Genomic DNA, 16,001 nt, shown 5'->3' on the forward strand with positions numbered 1-16,001 from the left:
CGCGACGATGCTCGCAACGGTCGGGTTTGGCGACGTGACGGCCGTCACGTTCCCCGAGACCATCTATGCGATCCTCGTACGTTGCTACTTTGTGTTTTTTGCGCTTTTTGAGCGTCTGACATGTTGTGATTTGGGGGAGTTTTGGTTGATAGATTGAGTTTAGGTCATTTACGTGGGCATCTTTGTGTCGTGCGCATCGATTGCGTCGGTGGTCAAGCTCATGGAGCACGCGGATCGCAATGAAATGGCGCTGCAAGAGATGCTCGACGACGTCTGCGGCTACCTCGAGTGGCGTGGCGCGTCCATCGAGCTCCAAGACCGAGCGCTCGTGGCGGCCAAAGCGGCGTTCGTGCCCGAGCTCAACGCGACGGGCGCCGAGCTCGAGACGACGCTGCCGTACGCGTTGCGGTCGCGGCTCCAGATCGAGCGCGAAGAGGCCATTCTGCACGGCGTTCCGCGATTCCAGCACTTGAGCAAAAGCTTGCGCCAAGCCATCTCGGAGCAGGTGGTTTACGTCAACAAAGCGCCCGGCGACATTGTCTTGTCGGCCAACAGGCCGCTCGACGGTCTCTACTTCTTGCGCGTCGGCGCCGCCGAGTTTCGATCCGCCGAGAACGCGGTCTTGCGCACGCTGCGCGTCGGTGAATTCTTTGGCGACCAGTCGCTCTTCCAGAAATACGAGCGCGTTCCCTTCACTGTTGTCTGCACGGCGGCAAGCGAGTTTGTCTTCTTGTCGGCGCAGAAATTCCGCGAAGTCGTGGCCACCGAGCACGCGGTCCAAGGCCTCGATGACGACGACGACGACGTGTGGACCAAGGAAGACGGCGACTACGGCTTTGCTCGCGTCCTCATGCAGCACGAGAGCAGCAGCTCGAGCACCCGGGCCGGTCGTCGTCGCCGGTGCCGCCTCAACGCGTCCGACTACTTGCCCAACTCGATGTTTCGGCGTGTGTGGACACTAGTGTCGCTCACCGGGCTACTCTACAATGTGTACGCGGTGCCACGCGACTGTGCGTTCTTCCAGTCGCACAACCGGTTCGAGAACCTCGACCCCGAAGCCATGGCCAACCTCCTCATCTTTTGGTGCTTCGACGTCTTTTTCGCAATGGATTTTTACTTGCACTGCACGCGCTTTGCCGTCGAGCACGACGGGACTATCGTCACGGAGCGGCGCAAGGTCCGCAACCTCTTCTTGCGCTCCGGCTGGTTCTGGATCGACGTTGTGTCGATTCTGCCGCTCGACGCGCTCGGGCTCGTGAGCGGCATGCGCGACCTCCCCTTCTACCGCCTCAACAAGGTACTCTCTCGATCGATCCATCGATCTATCCTGTATCGATCGATCCCCTCACCGGTGTTAGATTTTGCGTTTTCTGCACTTGATCGAGTACTTCCAGGTCGCCGAGGCCATGCTGCTCTCGCGCTTCCACATTCACGTGTTTGCGCGCCGCATTCTTCGCATTCTCTCGATCCTCGTGCTCTCGGGGTACATTGTCGGGTGCTTTTGGTACTACATTGCCCAGGTCACGAGCGAGGCGTACGACGGCGCAACGTGGGTCGCGATGGACCAAGGCAACGACGATTACTACTTCCAATCGTACGTGCACAACCGGCTGTACATCATCCGGTCCATGTACTTTGGCTACATTGGCGGCTCCACGTTGGGGTTTGGCGACATCGTGCCTGTGAACCCGTACGAAACGCTGGTGGCGACCATCATGCTGCTCTACGGCGCGATCATCAAGCCTGCGCTTGTTGGGTCAGTTGCGTCGCTGCTCTTGACGCGCAACAAGGTCAAGCTTTCGCAGCAAAAGACACTGATTGGGTACAACGGCAAACTCAAAGGGCAAACTCAAAACGCAACATCGTCTAGGTTCAAGTGGCTCGTCACCGCGCACAAGCTCCCGAAAGTGCTCAAAGAACGCATCCTCATGTACTTTGAGTTTATGTGGGACCACGAGTACTACGAGAAAGAGAGTGCGATCTTGGGCGTCCTCGCGCCGCTGCGCTGGGAGATCATGCGCAGCATGTGCCGCAACGCGCACCCGAAAGCGTGGTTCTTTGGCCACATCAACGACGACTGCATGCGTCAGATCTACGCCCTCTTGGAGCCGCAGCTGTACATGCCCCATGCCACCGTGAGCTTGCCGCAAGGGACGCTTGGTATTCTCAACACGGGCACACTCTTCCGCGCGTCGTCGACCGAGCGCCACGAGATCTTTGAAGAGGGCTCGCTGCGCCTCCGCACCTTTGGCATCGAGTGTTTTGTCCAATATGGCATGCCGGACGCGTCACTCGAGCAGACACACGCGTTCACGTACGAGACGGACGACCTCTTCTGCGAAGTCCTCCTTCTGCATGCGCCGGCCGTCGAGGCCATTCTCGCCCCCGCTGGTCAATGGGCACCGCTGCTGCACGACATGCTGCTGCACTTGCAAGGGGACGACGCCGAGGCAATCGCACTGAGTATCCAGACAGCAGCACCGACCGAGGAAGACAGTACGAACGAAGACGACGAGGTCGATCCGGCGCCGGCCACGTACTACAAGCCATCCCATGTTGTGCCACGTGGGAGTCCGAAGCGCAACTCGCCAACGCGCCGGAAGCGCGCTGCGCTCAAGCTCATGATCAAGTCGTCGGCGGCGAAGGAAAAAGATCTGCTTCGGTCGAGTCGGTTCCACCCGAAATCGCGCGTCCGTAAAGTGCTCTCGGTGCTCGTCGTGCTCGCTCTCCTCTACAATGCGTTCCTTGTGCCGTTCCGGCTCGCGTTCTTCTCGTCTCTGCAGCCGCCATCGTATCTCTACGGCTTCATCATCGACTACGTCCTCGACGTGCTCTTTGTTGCCGATGTCATCGCCAAGTACAACTTCAAGCTCATGAGTCTCCGCCTCGAAGGATCGACGCGCCGACTGCACCTGACCGTGTTTGCGGCGCTGAAATGGGACATTCTGTGTGCGCTGCCCATGGAGCTTTGCTTTCTCGGGCTCCTCGTCAGCCGCCCGGACCTCGTCGTCGCGATCCTCACCATCTGTCGGCTCCCAAAGGTGTTTCGGCTGCGGTACTTTGTCGTGCGCATCCGAGAGCTTGCCAACACGGCGGTCCGCGCGCGGCCGCAGCTCAACGACCTCGTGGTGGCGTGCCGGTACTTTCTCTTCATTCTCTTCTTCTCGCACTTGCTCGCGTGCGCGTGGCACTACCTCGCGTTTGCGGACAAGGGCATTCTTCCGTGGTCCGAAGACTGCAACCACCTCGACAACACGCACGTGAACGACGACGTCAACCCTGGCAACGTCACGCTGCGTGCTCGCTGCCTCTTTGACGGCACGTGGATCGAGTTTCAAATGAAAGGCGGGTACCTCCCGCCGGACGGCGGCACGATCTGGGAACGCTACTCGCGCTGCTTCAACTTTGGCATTCAGATGCTCCTCGTCGTCTCGAGCGGCATCATCGTGCCCGTCAATATGGTCGAAACCTTCTCGTGCATCATTGCGATCTTCGCCGGCATCTTCTTTAGCGCCGGCAAGATTGGCGTCATTGGCGAGATCGCGCTCAAGGTCGACTCGCTCTCGGCGTCGATCCGCCAGAGCACCGACGCGCTGAGCAAGTACATGGAGTTCCATCAGACACCGCGCGAGATCAAGGACCGTGCGCTCGGCTTCATGGAGTACCTCTACCGGAAGCGCAACAAGATCCTCTTCCAAGAAGAAGAGATTGTGACCATGTTGCCGCAGCAGCTGCAAGACGACATCCTCGCCCACTGCAAGCGCGACCGGCTCTCGCAATCGCCACTCTTTGCATCCGTGCCGGACGATGCGCGCACCGCGGTCGCCGCCGCCATGCGCCACAAGTACTATGCGCCCAGCGACGTCTTGGTGACCGCCGGCAAGCACACGGCCGCCATGTTTTTCGTCAAGCCTGGCAGCTGCCAGTACCTCGACCCGGCGATCTCGTCGCGCGAGAGCAAGCGGCTCGGCGCGTTTGGCGCGCGGAGCCTCCTCTTTGATGAGCCGCAAGAGCACTCGATCTGTGCGTGCACGTTCACCGAAGTCTACGTGCTCCGGCAAGCGGGCCTCGAGACGCTCACGGCGTCGTTTCCATACTTGCGCGGGCTCTTGGAGCGTGCGATCGAGAACGAGGTCGAGGTGAACGCCGCTGATGCGACCGACGCACTCTCGATGCACGTCCCGGACGACGACCCGGACGAGCCGACGCTGCCGACGGCGCCTCGGAGTTGGCGCGTGCCCGACTCGCATTTTCGTCGGTTCTGGGACGCGCTTCTGTTCTGGACCACGCTGTATGTGCTCGTGATGCTACCACTGCGCGCGAGCTACCTCGTCGAGACGCGCTTCACGGGCTTGTATGAGCTCACGGCATGGTACCTCGGCGATGTCCTCGCCATCGTGCTCTACGCGCTCGACACGTACTTGAGTTTCGACCAGTTTGTCTACATGGACCACTCCAAGATGATCTTCAACCGCGCGCGGATCCGCGAGAATTACCGTCCGTACCTGGCGCTGGATTTTGTCACGCTCGGCCCGTACTACCTCCTGGCGCTGGTGCTTGGTGTGCCGAGCCTCAAGTTTCTCATGATGCCGCTCTTGCTGCGGGCGAAGCGGTTTCCGCGCTACCTGCGACGGTTCTCGCGCAACTTCCAGTACTACTTTTGTCGGCTCAGCGGCAGCGTGATCCATATTCTGCACTGCATTCTGTACTACGTCGTCATGGTGCACTGGTGGGCGTGCATCTGGATGTTCCTCCACCGGTACGTCGAGGTCCACTCGCCGCTCACGTGGGCGGTCCGGGACCCGTACATGGGCGGCGGCGCGCTCTCGAAATGGAATGCCACGTCCCAGACACACGACATTTGCCGGAGCATGGTCGCGTGCTATGCGCGTACGTAGACACTCTCTCTCACTCACTCGCTCTCTCGCTCTTCTATCTTTTTGTCGGTTTCGGTGGACAGTGCACTGATGCAACTATTGCATAGGGGCCTACTACTTTGTGATCTCGTTTGTCGGGACGATTGGGCTCGGCGACGTGTTCACGGGCGGCCACCTCGAGTACTTCTTCGAAGACATTGAAGCGCTCTTTGGCTCGTTCTTCTTTGCCGCGCTCACGTCGTGCTTTGCCACGTACTTTCAATTCGCCGACACGTACGGAAAGGGCGCGACGCAGGCCAAGCTCAGCGGCCTCAGCAGCTACTTCCGGGCGGCCCACACGACCAAGCCGACCGCGCGCGCGATCGTCGCCAACACCAAGCTCTGGTGCGCGCGCAGCGGCAGCCTCGTCGAGCGGTCGGTCGCCACCTTTCTGCCCATCCCGCTGCGGATCGAGCTCGCGACGCACGTCCAGCGCGCACTCCTCGAGACGTCACCGTTCCTCAAGGCGTCCGACGTCTACGTGCGCCAGAAGCTCGTACTGGCGCTGCACTTCCAAGTCGTGTGCGCCGGCAACACGCTCTACGCGGTCGGCGACCCGATCGATGAGGTTGCGTTCGTGCACAGCGGCGAGCTCACGCTCGTGGAGCCCGTCGTCCGTGGCACTGTGGGCTGCCACGTCGGCGTCGGTGTCCCTGGCGCCTGCCTCCACACGGTCGTCGCGGTCTCGCACCTCGAGCTCTATGTGCTGGACGCCCACGGGAAAGCCGACGTCTTGGAGGCGATAGCGTCCACGCACCGAGAGAGCTTTCTCCAGTCGCTCGACGCCGCGTCGTTGCACCAAACGCTCGCGCATGCGCCGCCCCACGGCCTCTCGCGCCAGCATGCGCTCAACGACGACGGCTTCGACGACGACGATGACGACGACGACGATGCGACTGCCGCAGAGAACGCGGACGAGCCGCCCGCGTGGCTCGCCCTGCCGCAATCGTTCTTCAAGTGACGCGAACAATGTTACTTCGCCATTACCAAAAGATTGCGTGCCACTGACGACGGCGCTCTTAGTGGACTTGTATTACTCACCCTTCTCGGCCCCGCGCTGTCGCAATCGGAGACGGATGGCCACCCAATGCGGGCTGTCATTGACACGCGCCATCGCAATTATATACCGGTAGTCTCGACCTGGGAAGCGCTTCTGCTTGCAAGTGCAAACCCAGCGGGCTACTCGTTGCGTCTTCAACAACTGAAAGTGCAAGAAAGGGCAGCTTCCGACAGTGCCAATAGAAAGGCAAGCGGATTGGGAAAGGTTCAGTTAGGCTCGGCCACCCTCGCACGGTGATTGGCCAATATTAGGAGTGCGATGGACTGTGATTGGGGCTCGCGGAGATATTCCCTGGACTTGCGCGAGACAGACAGAGCCAGCTGTTGCACTCTGCCACTTGCGCCACCATGGTCGAGACGCGCGTCCGGGCCGCGTCCGGGAGCTCGGCCGACGCGCTCAAGGCGTCGCACGAAGGCGCGGCGAAGCGCCGACTGAGCAAGACGGAGATCGACCCGCAGCACGCTCGCCCGGATTCCGACGACATGGGCGACGACGCGGAGGATACCTTTGGCAGCCCGTCGCTCAAGAGCATCTACTCGGTTGCCGCCACATCGTCGACGCGGCCAACGCGCAGCTCGTCCTTTACGGTAGGCAGCCATGGCATCTGTAAAGAGATGCGCTTCATCGCTGCTTCGTGCTAGGACGTCGAGACGGTCTCGCTCAACTGCTCGGCCTTTGGCAAGTTCCGCGACCAGCGCTTCCAGACGCGGCCGGCGTCCAAGATGGCCAACTTTTTCCGCCGGCGATCGCTCTCGAAAGCGAGCAGCTCGGTGGGCCAGCCGACGACGTTTACCGAGAACGACATCCACATGGCCGGGTACCTCTCCAAGCGCGGCTCGTGGCGCAAGAATTGGAAGCAGGTACATCGTCGCTCCTGCTCCGAGATGGTGCGAGCGTGTGTGTGGTAGCGCTACTTTATCTTGCGCATTGACCACCCGAGCTTGTGCTACTGCGACTCGGAGCAAACGCTCGAGCTGGTCGGCCAAGTGCCCATCACACCCAACACGCGCGTCATTGACAACTCGATTGGGTGTCAGAAGGCGCCGTTCTACTTTGAAGTGCACACGCCGCGCCGCGTGCTGTACCTCGGCGCCAGCACCGTGCAGGAGCACCGCAAGTGGATCCGCTCGATCCGCGAGACGGTCGAGCTCGTCCGGTCGCGCGAGCAAGGCGAAAACTACGTGACGCAGTCGTGCGTCGTGCGGCCGTCGCCGACCGACGCTGGACGCCCGACCGCGTCGTCGGTCGTCTCGTACTCGCTGCACCGCGCCGCGTCCTCGCTCCAGGATGACGACCACGAGTCGATCGTCTTGCACAGTAATGACGCGCTCGACGGCCGCTACGACCTCCGGATAGAGCTCATCGTCGACGAAGAGAACGAAGCCGCCGCATTTTATGTGCTTCTTGAATGCCTCGTGGCCGGCGACTGGAAGCCGCTGGGGCAAACCGACGTGTTTCGGTGCTCGGACGACGATGCGATCGACCGCGTGAGCTACCGGCACCCGTTCGCCGTGCTCTTTGAGCTCAAAACCGACAAGGTCACCGAGCTGCGCTTCTCGCTGTTTCGAGCGACGAGTGCGGCCGAAGACGTCTCGTTCAACAAAACGCCCATTGCCATGGCGCAGTCCGAGCTCGCGCTGCTCTTGCCGTATGCGCTCGTGTCGTCCGGAGGCATCGACATTGACCTTGTCTCGCCCAAGATGCTGCGGTCGTCGCTGAGCCAGTCCCGTCGCAACCTCCTGTCTCAAGTACTTGGTCGTCTTCAGTGTACAGCAGTAACATTATTTGGTGATTAGGGTCTCTCGTCGCTGCGCGGGTCGGTCCAGCGCTCGATTGCGGGAGACGACGAGCTCCAAATGTACTTGCACGTGACCGCATACGCGCAAGAACCGAGCGTCACGGTTGGCTTGCCGCAGACGTCGCACGTCGTCGCGCATCAAAAGTACGTGGTGCCAACGGCGACGTCGGCGTTCGGGCTCGTGATTGACGAGACGCTGAGCGTACCCGACGCCACCTTTGCGGTCCCGATCGCGTTCATTCAGTACCTCCAGCGGGAGCTCGCGAAGCGCCTCGCGACCTTGCCTCCGGACAAGGCCCTCTTGCGTGACGCCTATGCGTCGATGACCTCGGACTATGACGAGCTCCTGACGTTCCTCCTCGGAGCTGCCAAGGCCCACGGCTTTCGCAAGAGCACGCTCAAGAAGCACCACGAGTGGCAGTGGGTCGCGACGAACCTGCACCTGCAGGCCATGCACGTGCACAACGGCTTGGAGCGCGTCGGCGTCTACACGACGCTGACCATGGGGGCGCCGGCTGCCCACAGCCGCGGGTTCGCCAATGGTGGCAGCGCCCGGCTGCTCCGTGCGTTGCACGACGGCCTCCGAGATGCAAATGCGACGCAGAAGCGCAAGATGCGCAGCCACGTCCCGATCACGAGCTTTGATTTGCTCTCGATGCCGGCGTCGTTATGTCCGCCACGCGAGACGTCGGTGAAAGCCTACTGCCCGCTCACCACCACGTGCAAGGCGTGGGTTGATGTCGAGATGCGCATGCATGCCGTGTGCGCGCAGATCCTCTCGGCGGTCGTCGCCCACATCGAAGCGCTTCTGGAACTCGCTATGAACGGATCGGCGTACCACCGGCGCGCGCTCGTGACGGTCGAAGACGTCGGGTTGCTGCTCAATTTCGAGTCGCTTCTCTCGACGCATGGCAACGAAGCCGGTATGCTCGAGGACTTTCAAGCCGCTTGCATGTGGCTCGACCGCGCTTCCTTTGTGTTTGACCCGGCCGTGCCGACGGTTGCGTTTGAGACAGCCGCCAACGGCGACGTCGGTGTCCGTCTCCGCCTTCCGATGCACTTGTCGTCGGCGTTGCCGCCGCGGCTCCTCTCGGGGCAGGCATTCCGCGTCATTGCCGTCCTGTTCACCCAAGGCATCAACGAGATGCAGTCGCTCGCGCATGCGATGCGCAGCGCGACGACGCAGACGCAAGACGAGATCAACCACGAGAGCTACCTCCGGCTCAAGCGGCACTACGTGGCGTTCAAGACCGCGGGGCTCGGCGGCGACGTCGCGGCCCTCGAGAGCCTCTGGCGCACGATCGAGGCGAGCGTCTTACACCCGATGGCGCACAAGAAGAACGTTGGGCTGCTTGTCGCGACGTCTGAATTTTGCCGGTCGATTGGCGGCGGCCGCACCACGTGCTGCAAGAGTGGGAAAGATCGCACCGCCATGTCGGTCACGCTCGAGCAAGCGCGGATTCTGACCAACGAGTGGAAGGTACCATGCCTCACAAGCAGCAAGAGGAGACGGATGTTGATATTGTAGGCGATCAACGGGCGCCTTGTGTGTGAGACGATGCGGCTCTGCGGCGTGCGCCGCACCAATGTCTTTATGAACATCCAGTCGGAAAAGTTCGCGTTCAACGAGCTCCAGCGGAAATTGCTGCCCGACTGCTACAAACCGCCCATGGGCACCTATAAATCGGGCCGCACCTAGTCGTGTCCGTCGACTGCTGTACCTCGCGTTGCTTCGATTCATCGTTTAAAGTTTGGAGTGTCTGTCTCGTCTTCGCGTTGTACAACGCACAAAAGGGCTAGGGAACCTAACCCTACATCCTCTCCTGGAGCGGGAGGCGGCGGCGAGTCTTCCTCGGCAACCAACATGCAAGGTAGCTGAATGTCGGTCGGGCGCCGCCTTGAACGTGGACCGAGCGTTCACCGCGGTTGGCGCGTCGACGCGAGTGTGGTCGCCGGCTTGCTCGTGTCGCCCACGTGGATTGAAGTTTAACAACATCTCGACGCCATCTAGCAAATACTACTGTGTACATATCGTCTGTATTTGATGTGAGAAAGCCCAAGGAGCTACATTTATGCGTGGTCGAGGTGCGCGAGCTGTGCGTCACGCGCCCAGGCGACTTGGGACCGCGGCTTCATGGCAAACATGCCCGAGTTGCGCAGCCATTGGATCATGTCGGGGGTGAGTACGGTCGGCACGTGCAGCAGCTTGGCGGGCAGCGACGCGTCATCGTCAGCGTTGTTTTCAACCGGAGTCGTCGCCTCGGCCGCCTTGGCTTCTTGTGGGGGTGACATGGATGGCTTGGGCAGCGGGTTGGGACGTGGTGCACGGGGCGGTGCTGCGACAGCCGGCTCGTCACTGCTCATGCTGCTACTCGAGTGATTGCTTTGGGCGCGGTGGCAAGGCGCGACCATGGCTCGCGCCGGCAACCGGGCGTGCGACACGGGCTGGAGCTTGGCCAGCTCGGCGAGGCTCGTCGCCCGCTCGATGGCCGAGTCGTATTGCAGCACGAAGAACGGATCGACACTGGGCGTGCCCGTCCACGTGGCGTGCGACGTCTTCCTACGTCATGACTTGTTTGCCGACAGCCGTACGCGGGCGCAAACACCGTACCACGTGCGTTTGGGGCGCCGCCGCTTGCGTCGCTTGAGCTGCTTTGGGCCAGGAATCTTGATGCGCGGGTACAGGATCGTCTCACTCGGCGCTTCGGGCGTCGCGGCGGGCGGCGATGCAGGCGGCGGGGCCTCTGCTTCTTCATTGTCGCTCAAGTTGAGGTGCGCGAGCGCCGAGACCATGGCCATGAAGCGCTGACCATGGGTCGAGGCAAGGAGTGTGGCCGGCGGGGCGGCGCACGCGTCGGCTCTGCCACCCGCGCCCGCGCCGCGTCGCCAACGAGCCCAAACGACGGCGGCGCCGCCTCGACAAAGCGGACCTTCGGCATGTGCAACGTTAAATCGCTTGCAAATTGAAACGGCCATGTCGCTGCAAGCGTCGTGCCTTCTGGCATTGGCTGACCTGTTGACCAGCGGTGCGACCGACGTCGACGCATACGCAGCTGCCACGTCATCCTTGTACGCATTTACCGAGCACTTGAGCATCCGTGTTGCAAGCGTCGTTGTCGTAGGCCTGTGCACTTGCGTCATGGGCTCTGGTGCCTCCTCAAGGCCAAAGACACGTGTTCACGCACCGTGCTTGCCGCCGTCTTGAGCGATGAGTTCGAAGACGTGCATGTGACCGGCTACCGAGGCGACCTCGCCGCGTTCATTGACGCATGGCGTGATGCGAACGTCGGCTGCAGCGTAGCGACACTGACGCTGTCGAGCCTCCCGTGGTCAGATGGGGACTTGTATGTGCTCCTCGACGCACTGCCGCAGCTTCGCCTTTTGGACACTGCCTACGTCAACGCCCTCCACGACGAGCATGTGCGCAGTGTTGTGGCGTCTGCGCCGACGCTCTGCGAGCTGCGCTTGAGCTGGTGCCCTCTTCTGACCGACGCCGCCCTCGGACATATCGTCGCGCATGTATCGCAGACCCTCCAAGTGCTCTTCATTCCTGGCACAGCCGTCACGACGCACGGTACACGGCCTCGTTGGCACGACATATGTCACGAAGGCGTAGGCGTCTTGGCGTTGGCTGCGTGCAAGCAACTGCAACAGCTCAACCTACAAGGTACCGACGGGGCAGTGATACGTCTCGTCGCCACGACGTGTAGCCTGCGATCGCGTGCATGGCTTGCCGCTGGGGCTTGGGCGCCTCACGCACCTCGACGTGCGAGGTCTGAGCTGCGTTCCGACCGAAACACTGATGGCCGTCTTGAAGCGTACTATGACCTCATTTCTACGACGCTTTCAACCATCGGAGTAGCGATTTGGCCGCAGCTGCGCCACGTGAGTCTCGGCGAGAGCAGTTTGAGTGCGTCGGCATGGACGCAGCTCGTGGCCGCGACGCGCACTCGTCATGACCATATCACGGTGCAATTCGGCACCCCGTCGCATGTCTCATAGCGTCTAGCAACTCGATCTTTCGTGGTGCTTTCAGCTCGACGCCAAGGCACTTGCACTCAGTTTACCCGCGTTCTCCCAGCTACACGTGCTCAAGTTGCGCTGCTTGGACCTCGACGACGATGTCCTCTTCGCCATTGGTAGGCCCCTCGTTGCGGTCGAGAGGCTCCACCACTGGTAGCAACGACGTGTTCAAACCTACGCAAGCTCAACCTCGCGCGGTGCCGCAACATGACGGACGACGGGCTCCAGTGCATAGCAAGCCGCTGCTCGCAGCTCCAAGTTGTCGACTTGTCGTGGTCGATAGTGTCGGACGCGACGGTGCACACGATGCTTTCCCACTCGAAATTCTTGCAGCGTCTAAGTCTCCAAGGCTGCAAAGCTCTTCACGGTGCATTCCTCGATGCGATGTGCGCCGACAAAATCGCTCAGCGCTTGACGCACCTCGACCTCTCGTGGGTCAACGGCGTTGCTACCGAGAGGGTGCAGGCCCTCTTGCCGCAGCTGCCGGCGCTCGAAGTTCTCGGGTACTATGGCGAGCGCATTTTGCACTAAGTCGCACTAAGCTTTAATACACAAGCTTTAATACACACTACTAGTACGAGACTCGGAATCGGAGGAGCGCACGGATGACGCGGCCAACTGCGAGCCGCACCGCGTGCACTTTTCCAAGTCCAAGATGATGTACCAGTTGAGCACGATTGTCCCGCTCACCAAGGAAGACGGTGGTACCGTTCGGTAGTAATCCAGGATAGCACGCGAACACTTCACTCGGTTGACCTCGTCTGCTTAGGCTCGAGGTGCAAGGTTATTTAACGCAGAGTAGGCTACAGAGAGTCCTTGTGTCGTTTTCCGAATCTGCGCGCTCGTAAGGTTTCTTAGAAGCTGGCCAGGGACCGACCACCCAGTGCTGGATGAGCACCTCCCATGTGCCCATGCGAATCTTCTCGCTGTCGCCCGCTCGGCCGTCACCGATAGAAACATCAGACGGCGTGCGCGCGTATTCGTGTTGTTCGCAGTGCATGCGTATTCGTGTTGTTCGCAGTGCATACTAGTACGCTTTACGAACATTATCTCTATAGCGTTCGCTTGGCAAGGTCGCTAAGCGTCTCGAACGACTTGGAGTCGGCGAGTTTGCCGTCCATGGCCGCGAGGCAGATCGCAAAGGCTTGGGTGGCCGAGAGCGGGTGCTTAAAGTCGAGCGTAAAGACGTTTTTGTGGCACGAACACTGGTCGTTCGGGCCGGGGGGCTGGCACGAGACGCGGCCAAACTGCAGCGTCACGTCGTCGTCGTCGCCGTGTCCCTACGCCTCGTAGCTTTGAGAAACGATCACGGCAAGGCCAACGTACGTCGCATTGGAGCTGGAAATTCTTGACCGACGACATGGTGACGCGGCCGTTAAAGTTGAGGACGTGGCCGCGCGCCTTCTCGTCGTACTTGGGTCGCTACAGACGCGCGCGTCAGGTATCGAAAGTGACGTTGTGCACCTTGTTGCGCAGCGGGATGTGGTTGCCATCCTTGTAGAATTCCGTGTTTTGGTACGGCCCCGACTTTTTCTCGTCCATCGACTTGTCACGCACGACGACGACGGGGGCGCCAGCCTCGTTGACTGTTGGGATCGCAATCTGCCAAGGGATGTCCATCGGCGACCTGGAAGCGTTGAGAACGTACAGCCATTTTGCCTGGCCCCATCTTGTCGTACTGGAAATCCAAGACGCCAAGCACGGTGCGCACACTCGACTCGATTGCAGTTGCGCCGGGCTTCATGCCATGGTTGAACACAATGTATTGGGAGCCACTCTAGAGCCAACACATTGATGAGGCCGTCGCGAGGTGGTCGTCCAACCCAGTTGGAGCGCAGCTTGCCAACAATGAGCCCACTGCGGCGGTCCGTGGGCGACCGATCCATCGAGAGGAGGTAGTTGGAGGTTGTGTTCTTGACGCGTTTCTGACAGAAAGGATTGTACCCTCTAGTATGCACATCGAGACGACCGTACTTGTGCGCCGAGTAAGAACTGCTTGTTCTCTTCGAGGAACAAGCGGTACACGGGCCGGAGCAGGTTCGTGCCGCTCTTGTCCCGCTCCACGTAGCACTATCGCCATATCCTACCAGAGATCGATCCACGTCCAAGGACGTACTTGAACGCTCGCCGAGCCTTTCGTGGGCGCGCGCATCACAAACTGCCGAAGGGCGTTGAGATCCATGCTGATCGCGGGCACTGACAATGGCGGTGACACGTGGTCGAATCTACAGCCAGTGGGTCTCTGCCTCTAGTATATTAGAGTCGCTCGCGTACTGCTCCTTGGCGTCCGCCGCGTGCCGAACGCGAGCTACAAACGCACTGGCAACCCAAGTTCAGGAGACGCCACGCGTACCCATCGTATCGTCGTCCGAGTCGTCGTCATCGTCGTCGTCGGCGCTGGCTTTTTGCGGCCGCCCTTGCGCACATAGAGGGCCGCGCCCTTGGCTTGGGCCGCTTCGTTGTCGTCGTTGTCCGAGCTGGCACCGATCTCGTCCATCATGGCATCAAATTTGGACTTGGGTGGCGCCGTCTCGTCGGTCCAGCCACGACGCGTGCCCCACTTTTCTTCGGCCATCGCACCGCGCTGGTTCATGGATGCTCGCTCGCTTTGGGGCGTTATCGACCCGTTTTAGCTCAGTGTATTCCCGGCACCCCGACCCCTTGCCCCCCAAACTTTTGATTGATTAGCCGCCCACGGCGATGTGTCTGCCAGTGTCTCTTGTCGATGCCACACACGACATTCTGCTCCGCATTAGCGCTATATTTTAGACACGTTTCCTTCTACTCGACGAGTGATGTCTTGGACTTGGTCTTTCGCGGTTTGTGGAACGACGGCGTACTCGGGGGGGACTGCACTGCCGGTGGCAGGCGCACGACCTCCTTGCGCGGCGGCTTGGGCTTGATGGGCGACTTGTTGGCGCTGCGCTCGCAGAACGGGTGTTTTCTCGGGTCAAGGTACGATATCCCGTTGTTGATGCTCTTGTCGTAGCTGTACGTTTTCGCCGGGTGGACGACCTACAGCTTCTCTCCGTCCTCGACGTGACGATGGGATTAACGTACGGGCACGAATTTGTCTTGTGTAAAGTTCATGGCCTTTTGGTACCGCTTGTCGCGCTCGTCGTAGACGCGGTCAATGTTGTACTTGGACGACGCCTGGATCGAGGTGCGCACAGCCGGCGGCTGGGGCTTGAGCTGCTGCTTGGTGAGCAGCTTCTTCGGGACCGTCGAGAGCAAGTTGAGTGTGTTGGTGCGAATGTGCGTCTCGACGGGAACGCCAAACGCAGTGGGCTAGACGCACCCCGTCGCTGTCTGAGCAACACAAACAGATGATAGAAAGATGCGTCTACCCGTGCTTGGGCAAACGGTGAGCTATAGACACCGGGCGTCACGGTCGTGCCCACGAGGTGGTGCAAATTCTGTGTGATCTTGACGAGCTCGTCGCGCGACTCTTCCTCGACGCGGACAAGCTCCAGCTGCGCGGGTGTGAGTCGCAGAGTAGCCACGGGTACGTACCGCGCGCTGCTCGTCCAGTCGCTTCTGCACTGTCGCGCGGAGCGCATTGCCTTTGGCTTCGAGCTCGCGGAGATACGTCTTGCGCGTCGCAAAGTTGTGCACGTGCTGTCGCGAGTAGTAGCCTACGCCACGGTGTGTTGCCATTGCTTGTGCGCAACCGACCTCGGTAGCGCGTCTGGATGAGGCGGGCGAGGTGGTGGAAGCGCGCTTGCTTCTCGAGATGTCTCCTTCGCCGGCGGGCTTTCTGCGCCTTGTGCCGGCCCAAGTGCCCGCGGAAAACTCGCGCGATGAGAATCTCGGCCGTCCTAGCACCACAATACATACCTGTACGTAGTGGGAAACGCTGCTACCGCATGCGGCTGATGCTCGCGCGGACGCGCTGCCCGCGGAAGATGCGCTGTATGCAGATGGCCGCCGCAAGCTCCGTGGCCGCGTTCGCAACCGCGTCCCTGCAGTCGTCGTTCATGAGTTGGCATGCTTGCAGATAGCAAGGTACCGCTGGGCGTCGGCGAGGAGCGCGAGCGTCGTGGCCCGCGCCGCCCAGCACGCGAAGAAGTCGGCCATCGGGCGTTGGGAAACGACCTCCGGTCGGCGACGCTGCGTTGTATTTTTAGGTCCACGAGCTTCGACAGGCAGCAGCATTTGTGTCAACCAAATGGAAGCGACCGTCGGCGCCAAACGACGCAGCTTT

The 16,001-nt window shown here is 60.9% G+C and overlaps 7 protein-coding genes across 7 annotated transcripts; 3 read left to right on the top strand and 4 right to left on the bottom strand.

Moving 5' to 3' along the window:
• Positions 1 to 220: 220 nt before the first annotated feature.
• SPRG_20060 (hypothetical protein) lies at positions 221 to 5,877 on the top strand (the record flags this gene model as incomplete). The annotated part of the gene is made up of 4 exons (XM_012344620.1): positions 221 to 1,297; positions 1,359 to 1,822; positions 1,871 to 4,890; positions 4,985 to 5,877. 4 exons carry the CDS (start codon positions 221 to 223, stop codon positions 5,875 to 5,877), a joined length of 5,454 nt encoding a protein of 1,817 aa, XP_012200010.1.
• Positions 5,878 to 6,274: 397 nt separating this feature from the next.
• Positions 6,275 to 9,531, top strand: SPRG_06021 (hypothetical protein). The gene is made up of 5 exons (XM_012344588.1): positions 6,275 to 6,563; positions 6,618 to 6,836; positions 6,885 to 7,724; positions 7,773 to 9,254; positions 9,303 to 9,531. Exons 1-5 carry the CDS (start codon positions 6,324 to 6,326, stop codon positions 9,471 to 9,473), a joined length of 2,952 nt encoding a protein of 983 aa, XP_012199978.1. The 5' UTR covers positions 6,275 to 6,323; the 3' UTR covers positions 9,474 to 9,531.
• A 313-nt stretch (positions 9,532 to 9,844) lies between these two features.
• SPRG_06022 (hypothetical protein) lies at positions 9,845 to 10,573 on the bottom strand (the record flags this gene model as incomplete). Its single annotated transcript, XM_012344589.1, has 2 exons — positions 9,845 to 10,334; positions 10,386 to 10,573. The coding sequence occupies 2 exons, from the start codon at positions 10,571 to 10,573 to the stop codon at positions 9,845 to 9,847; spliced, it is 678 nt and encodes a 225-aa protein (XP_012199979.1).
• A 175-nt stretch (positions 10,574 to 10,748) lies between these two features.
• Positions 10,749 to 12,328, top strand: SPRG_06023 (hypothetical protein; the record flags this gene model as incomplete). The annotated part of the gene is made up of 7 exons (XM_012344590.1): positions 10,749 to 10,843; positions 10,897 to 11,348; positions 11,391 to 11,441; positions 11,485 to 11,592; positions 11,637 to 11,743; positions 11,784 to 11,913; positions 11,955 to 12,328. The coding sequence occupies 7 exons, from the start codon at positions 10,749 to 10,751 to the stop codon at positions 12,326 to 12,328; spliced, it is 1,317 nt and encodes a 438-aa protein (XP_012199980.1).
• Positions 12,329 to 12,849: 521 nt separating this feature from the next.
• SPRG_06024 (hypothetical protein) lies at positions 12,850 to 13,417 on the bottom strand (the record flags this gene model as incomplete). The annotated part of the gene is made up of 3 exons (XM_012344591.1): positions 12,850 to 13,077; positions 13,124 to 13,219; positions 13,262 to 13,417. 3 exons carry the CDS (start codon positions 13,415 to 13,417, stop codon positions 12,850 to 12,852), a joined length of 480 nt encoding a protein of 159 aa, XP_012199981.1.
• A 327-nt stretch (positions 13,418 to 13,744) lies between these two features.
• SPRG_06025 (hypothetical protein) lies at positions 13,745 to 14,390 on the bottom strand (the record flags this gene model as incomplete). The annotated part of the gene is made up of 3 exons (XM_012344592.1): positions 13,745 to 13,867; positions 13,914 to 14,022; positions 14,125 to 14,390. The coding sequence occupies 3 exons, from the start codon at positions 14,388 to 14,390 to the stop codon at positions 13,745 to 13,747; spliced, it is 498 nt and encodes a 165-aa protein (XP_012199982.1).
• A 188-nt stretch (positions 14,391 to 14,578) lies between these two features.
• Positions 14,579 to 15,918, bottom strand: SPRG_06026 (hypothetical protein; the record flags this gene model as incomplete). The annotated part of the gene is made up of 7 exons (XM_012344593.1): positions 15,807 to 15,918; positions 15,661 to 15,759; positions 15,473 to 15,615; positions 15,311 to 15,432; positions 15,145 to 15,270; positions 14,858 to 15,085; positions 14,579 to 14,812 (listed from the first exon to the last, which is right to left on the bottom strand). The coding sequence occupies exons 1-7, from the start codon at positions 15,872 to 15,874 to the stop codon at positions 14,579 to 14,581; spliced, it is 1,020 nt and encodes a 339-aa protein (XP_012199983.1). The 5' UTR covers positions 15,875 to 15,918.
• Positions 15,919 to 16,001: the final 83 nt, after the last annotated feature.

Source organism: Saprolegnia parasitica, assembly GCF_000151545.1.
Source record: "Saprolegnia parasitica CBS 223.65 unplaced genomic scaffold supercont2.18, whole genome shotgun sequence".
NCBI classification, from domain to species: domain Eukaryota; phylum Oomycota; class Saprolegniomycetes; order Saprolegniales; family Saprolegniaceae; genus Saprolegnia; species Saprolegnia parasitica.